Below are 7,285 nucleotides of genomic sequence, written 5' to 3'. Positions count from 1 at the left end.
AAACATAGAACTCATGTTCCTTTCGATTGTATTATTATTTATAGTGACGGATGTATCATCTGTACAAATGCTTCTTGCTAAACCAGGACCAACATTCACAAAGAACCTATTAAACTTATCTACTACATCCTCCAATCTATTGACCGGTGTATCATTATCCATGAAATATTGAGGGTACTTACTCATGCTGGTACTGTTTCTAATCAATTTATTTAATATATTCCAAGTACCTCTCATGTTATTTTTATTATCCTCTAATACTTTATTTACAGTGGTTAGTGACTGGATGTATTAGTCCTCGCACCACTGTTTGGACAGAGTGACTTTTTTGTTTTATTTCAAAGGATTGTAACTGAATACATCTGGATTGGTACTGAAACATTAGTTCTGCTGTGTATTTGTACCCATGTCTGGTCCATATGCTGTCAGTCCAACATTCTGTAAAAATACTGTTTTGAGTCTTTCTATTCATTTTTTGTGATCTTCCATCTTATTAGTTTCCTTTTTTCACTTCTCCTATTAGAAATGTGTTGGGTTCCCCCTGTAGATTCTCCCCAGAGTTTATCCAAAGGAATTGTTCCTCTTAGCTCAGACTCAACATTAAAAGCTTCATTTTTACCATCATTTGGCAGTTTGCACCCACTGATCTCTACTTTTGATGTTTCATACTCAGATACCAGGCTTTCATAGGGAAAGGTAAACTATCAGAACACAGAGGAATCAAACGGCAAGAGAGATTTCTTTCTTCCTTTATCTCTACTTAGGGGTTTTGGAGATGTATTAATTTGTCATCTTGGTAACATATTTTTCATCCCTGCCTAAAAAATTACCAAAAGATGTGTCAGATTGTCTTAATTGCAATGAATGATTTGTGTGACCTCAGTATTCTCCTGCAACTACTGTATTTGTTAAGGGAAATAAACATTCTTCTCTGTTACACTCTCCCATTTGGTCGCTTTTAAAACCTCAAACACCATTATACTGAAAAAATGTTGGCATTGAACATCTAATTTGAAAAAACAAAGAGCTGGCATTCTTTTGTAATTGAATATGAAGACAAGCTTTCAATCACTAGGCATTCAACAGGACAGGTGTGTGACCCTTGATGTTGGCTGCACTCCCATGTTGGTGTGATACTTGTCACATAGACGCATGGGTGGTTAAATGGCAAACAGGCAGCAGAATAAGTGTTAAATGTATGCTAGCAGCAGGTGGCAGAGATGCAGTGATAAACTGATATCCCTGAAGTATACAGAATATAAATCTAAAAAAGAGCTATATCAAGTTTAAGAACATCAGTATCGGTCCTGACTAGTAAAAACACAAGTTCTTGTCTGGCAAAGAAATACTCCCCCAGCAGCGGTTGAGATGCTGTGTCAGCATGTCAATATTAGAGGGAGCTCAGCAGAAAGTCACACAGCTCCATGTAGCTCTGCTCTGATGTGCTCAGCTTCTTGTTGTTCCTTTTCTCTCCCTGGTCCTCCTGTCTCCTTTAACTTGCCTCCTCTTTGTCCTCCTCCTGCCCCCTCCAGTTAAGTCGAGGAGAGAGTGTCGGCAGTGCCAGGGACTCCTCCTCTTCCACCTCCTCCCTCCTCCAGGCCAGCCAGCAGCCTGGTTTTCGCTCCCAGCCCAGCCTGGACCGGAGAGACACTTCATCTGACCGAGCGAGAGGGGGTGGAAGTGGGGAGAGGAGGGAGGGAGGAAGAGAGGTTGTAGCAGGGGGCATCCCTGGCTACTCCCTCGGTGGGCGATCATACCCCTCCTTCTCCGACTCCACTGTATTATCAGGAGTGGCATCTCGATCTTCCAGCTCGACGCACACCTCCACAGGCGCCATCCATGTCTCTGAGGCAACCACCTCAGCCAGCTTCAAGAGCTTAGCCAGTCAGACACCCCCACCTCACCAGACATCTCGCAACGGCAGCCTGTCATATGACACTGGCAGGCAGTGATGATTATGAGAAGGGGGTGGCGACAGGGTCAGCAGTCCCTGAGGTTTCCTCTGGGAGACCCTGCACACCAGCAACAGGCGGCTACGGCTCCCCTTTCTTGTCGTCACAGCAGAGAGATGCTGAGATTCAGTCCCAGTCACCCCATCACCACCACCGCTCCTCCCACCACCACCACCATCCTTTTCTCCATCGCTCGTCCTCTTCCACATCCTCCTCCCCACCACCTCCTCCAGAGAGAGAGCGCCCTGCTGGGCGAGCCCCACCTCAGCCCCCACCCCCCACCTGCCAATCAGGCCTCTGCTCCTCCCTCCTCCTCAGCTCCACCTCCCTCACACCATCACCACCATCACCACCACCACCACCACTCCCATCATCACCACCACCATTCGTCCTCTTCTTCTATATCCCGCCCTCCCCGTTTCCCTGCCCCGCATGCACCACTCCACCACGCCTACCCCTACCGCACCCGCTCCACTGACACTCCCCTGGGCCCATCGTCCACTTCCACCTCTCACCCACCCAACTCCCCCCATCCCCCACCCTTGGGCAAGTCACTGTCGTACTCAAGTGCTGCTGCTGCTGAAATGCAGTACCGGCTGGTTCGTAAGGCCTCAGCGTCAGCCGGGGCCAATGCAGCGGGGGTAGGAGGAGGAGGAGGAAGTGGAGGGATGGGAGGAGGAGGAATACAAGCACCGAAGTGAGTATGAGTTTCGCCTTTTATCAAGACGTTGGTTTGCTGCTAACACTGAAACACCACCTGCGCTCCTGAAACCATGACCACCTGATTGACTGCTCCTCCTCCTCCTCTTCCCTTCTCTCTTCTTCCTCCTGCCAGATTTCCTGTGAGTTGTTCCTTCTTTTCCCTTTGCTTATCTTCCACTCATCTGTGACTTTTCTCACAGTCATATGTGTGATGTTGTTGTGCTCTGCCTGTTCTTATCTCTGCATTGTTACCACTTTCTGTTTGGACAGTACAGTATTTTCTATCAGTGCCTTTAGCGTTCTACAGATAGATCAGTATCTCTTCACTTTTCTGCTCAGACACTGTCTGTGTTACAAATGAGCACAAATGTGTGAAGCATCATGTGTTTCTTCCCAGGAATGAATCCAATGTTTCTGCATTGTAGTTTATTACCAGATGAGCTTTTCGCACTTCGGTTGCACTGACGCACAAGCAGACTTTTGCATGACACCAGTCAGGCTGTTGACACCCTGAGGTGTGTTTCTGTCCTGTCCAGCAGCCCTGTTGCTTTTCCATCTTACTCATTGGTTCCATCCTACCCATTGTCACTGTCATGTTATTTGCAGTTTCTTCACAACTGCATGGGTCTGGTTTTTCTACAGAAACACAAAACATTTGTGTATTTTCACTGTGATCTTGACAACTAAATGAAATGGACTGTTGTTTGAATGCTGCATGTGTTCCAGTTTAAAGATGAACCAACTCTTAAAGGAAAATTTGATTATAATCAGTGTTTCCCACACAATTGGATTTTACTTGGAGGAGCTGCCCTATTACTTTATTAAATACGGTAATACTGTATTTCCTTAGCTATTGGCCCTTCTTATGGCTCCTGCAGTAGCTGGCTCTCCCATAGCAGCATGCTGCCTGCTGTCGTCCTTTTCCGCATCGCTTTCCTTTCTTTCCCTCCTGACCCCTCTATTCAGCAGCACTGGCAAAGCCTGAAAATGTTTGAAATAAAGAAATTGGAACACTGGTCAGACCAATTCAGACTGCGTGTGCCTCCTTAGGACGGGTCCTTTGGGTTTAGGAAAATATTTTTTAAATATTCCTCAGGACTGGGGGAGCAAACATTCTGCATCAGAGTTTAAGAATTAGCATTGTTTTCCACTTGAAGAGTAGTAAACAGCTATAATACACACCATGCTAACCTCGGCAACAACTAAGTTATTCTAACATTAGCCTAGTTATCCTTACTAGCTAGCTTACTAATAACTTATTAGAAGAGTTAGATCTCCGTGATTGACAGCATTGTGAAAAAAAGACAAAGGAGGAGCTATGGCAGACGGTTTTAACATTTAAAAGGTTTCACTTAAATACTCATAACTGCATTTCATATCTAAAACAGCATTTTGACTAGTTAGAATTAAAATTTGACGAGGCAAAAATCATAAATCAAGATATGTATCTACAGTATCCTGACCAGTAAGAATGGCAGTTTCAGATATCTGCAGTTACATTTCCACTAGTCACAATTTCTTTTTGGCTATCCAAAATGCTGTCACTGTGCCATTTTAGCATTTAGTAGATTGACAGAATTCATATTGCAGATATCTGCAATGTATTGACAACTAGTCACAACTATAATTAAAGATATCTGCAATTACCTTTTGACCAGTAAGAACTCTTTACTCACTTGAAAGGCAAAACTAATTTATCTACAGTTCAGTTCTGCCTATCCGAAATATGAATTCCAGATATCTGTATTTACATTATGGCTAGTCAAAATTCAAATGAAAGATACTATATCTTTAATGGGTCATAATTCCAGTTCCAGGTATCCTTAATTCAGTACATTGAAAAGATGTCTATCTTTTTGGATGTCTCAAATTAAGATATGACTGGTCAAAATGCCATTGTAGACATTTGAAGCTGGAGTTATGACTAGTCAAAATGTAGATATAAATATCTTTTATTTCAATTTTGACTACCCCTGTGGCTAGATTTCATATTTTCATTATAGATATCTTTAAAAAAAAAAAGCTAAAATGCAGCAGTGTTGTCTGTGACCTTATTTTGTCTCGTCATGTATATAAAAACAGATATCTGGAATTCACATTTCGGATAGGGAGAACTGAATTGTCCATCTTAAATTAGTTTTCCCAGTCAATTCAGTGAGGAATTTGTAGTACTCAAAATGTAACTATAAATATCTTTATTTCAAATTTTGTGTGGTCAAATTTGAATTGCAGATATTTTAAATTGTAGTTTTGACTAGTCCTAAATACGTTGCAGATACAGTATCTTAAATGTAAATCCTGTCCACCTATTTAATGTTACAGGGGCTTGCTGTAAGGAGCTGTTCACAAACTGTTCGTTGTGGGTGTGTGTGGGTGGTTAAGGAGCAGCTGAGCGAATCAATTCACTGTGCCCAAATGAAATAGCGAGGGGAAATTGTGCATTAGTTAATTGGTCATGGATTGCGTAGTTCTTTCTGACAAAAAAAAGTTTTATAATAAAAATGGGTGGCAAAATATACTTGGGTGGCCTTTTAAGATACCTGGGTCGCCTGCCCAAGTTCAGTCAATGTGTGGGAAACCCTGCTAATCATTTCTCTAGCATAGTGAATGTTTCTTATTAGCTAGTAGTCTAATCTGAATGTTTCAACCTCCATACTGAGAAAGAAGTGGCCTCATTTGGGACTGTACTGCCTGCTGTGTTGGACACAGTCCTGCAAGGTTTTCAAGTTCAGTTGGCAGTTCAGCAGAAACGCTCCTATTGTCATTGTCAGTTTCAGGGTACACATAGTGTGCATGCAGACTGTGACCCTCTGTGGACTGACTATGGGAAGTGAACTGGACATTGGTTGTTCGTTTAGTTCAGCTGTGATGCAGAGTAAACAACTGTTTGGAAGCTGTTTCCAAGTGCGTTTCATTTGGTGTGAAAACAACTTAACCAGAGTTTTTAGGGATGGTACAAATGTGAAATTAGCATTATTCCAAAAGCTAAACTGTCAGTCAACTAACACTGATCAGTCAGAAGCAGTTAACACTGTGTTGTGTTGAGCTTGTATACTAATGCTTGTTCTGTGGCAGTTCATTACATCCATTGAAATTCCTGCTAATGAGTAATTAATTCATTAAGAATGACTGTTTTACACATCTGTGAAGTACTGAAATAAATATGATTTAACAATAAATGAGGTAGGGCTGTGTATTGGCGTGGATTTACCAATACGATATCACAATACAGGGGTTACGATTCAATGTTGCAATAATGTAAACAAGAGGATATATAGTGGGTTTTTTAAAGTCCAATTTTAGAAAAACTGTCATAAAATAAACATACCACTATATGCATAACATGTCCTGTAAAAAGTTGACTTTTTATGTACCGTAATCGGAACAGGGCTGTGTGCATTTGCCACAGTCCCTATAACATCCAACAGCATAGCACTGCTTGGTATGTGAACTATTATTTAAAAATCAATACTGCTTTTGAGAATTGATACAGTATAGCAACGCAAAATTTTGTGTTACTCAAGTGTATCTATTTTCTTACTCCCCTAAAATGAGAACTGATGAATGATAATGAAACAGGTATTAAGTTGCATTTTGTGATATTAAAGTTCTTAAATGTGACTTGCTGAATCCTGCAGAAGCCAGTAATTATTTACTACATGCAGTCAGTTTTCAGTCTCATCATATTATTATTAGTGCAACCTCCACCAAGGGTTTCCCCATAATGCCATAAAAGCAATATTCCCCTGATAGTTTGGCCCTCATATGACACATAGCTTGAATATGACACTACCTACTGCCTGCATTTGGAGTGATGCTAATATCATTATTAGATTGAAAGCAATTCATTTTATTTCACTGTTATTGGTGTAGCACCAATTCACAACAGTCATCTCAGGGCACTTTACATAGTAAGGTCTAGTCTTTACAGTGTTATAAGGAAAACCCAACAAATCTCCTTGAGCAAGCACTCAAGAAAAACAACAGCCATGTCAGACATCCTCTTGTTGGTTTAAGGGTAAAACTGGGACTTCAGTGAGTGGACTGGGGGCAAAGCAGTGAAGACATCACTTTTCTGCAAATTTATGTTCTGCTTGTTCAACAGCTGTTTGATAAACTGCTCCTACAGTCTGTTACTGGCTGATTGTTGCACTATGGAGTGATCCGTCACAATCTCTGCTCAGGTGTGTGTGTGTGTGTGAGGAGTGCAGCCCCCTCCCTCCTCTAAACACAGACAGATACAGAAAAATACGATGCTAACCTTGACCTTGAAAGCTAACCTAATTTGATAACAAGCACTCGCATCTCTGAAAACATCAGAATAAATTCTAAATTGGCATTACCTGGATAGACAACGTGTTATCATTATAATTGGTTACTTTGTCACCAGAAAATATGTCAAAACTTAATAAAATTGCATGATATCTGTCCTAGGATGAAATTTATAACGTCTTTGAGCCTCGTTGAAAATCTCTGCCCATCACCGTCTTGGAACAAGATAATCCCAACTGGCTTTTGTTTGGTTGTCACTGCATAGAGTAGATCTTTCCCCAGCTGTGGGCTGTCACCTCATTGGGCTCCTTGTTCGCTGTCTCACACAGCGTGGTGTACTGAGTGACAGCACTCGGTCT

General features: G+C 41.8%; 1 protein-coding gene across 1 annotated transcript in view; it reads left to right on the top strand.

Annotated features, from left to right (window-relative positions):
* The window catches only part of zdhhc5a (zDHHC palmitoyltransferase 5a), a 44,348-nt gene that overhangs the window by 33,967 nt on the left and 3,096 nt on the right, over positions 1-7,285 (top strand). The window contains 3 exon segments of the mRNA XM_020625513.1: positions 1,533-1,936; positions 1,938-2,196; positions 2,198-2,649. Coding sequence (XP_020481169.1) covers positions 1,533-1,936; positions 1,938-2,196; positions 2,198-2,649 — 1,115 coding nt within the window.

This window comes from Monopterus albus, unplaced genomic scaffold (genome assembly GCF_001952655.1).
Source record: "Monopterus albus unplaced genomic scaffold, M_albus_1.0 scaffold356.1, whole genome shotgun sequence".
NCBI classification, from domain to species: domain Eukaryota; kingdom Metazoa; phylum Chordata; class Actinopteri; order Synbranchiformes; family Synbranchidae; genus Monopterus; species Monopterus albus.
Note: the sequence above shows the minus strand (reverse complement) of the source record. Positions and strands in the feature narration are given on the sequence as shown.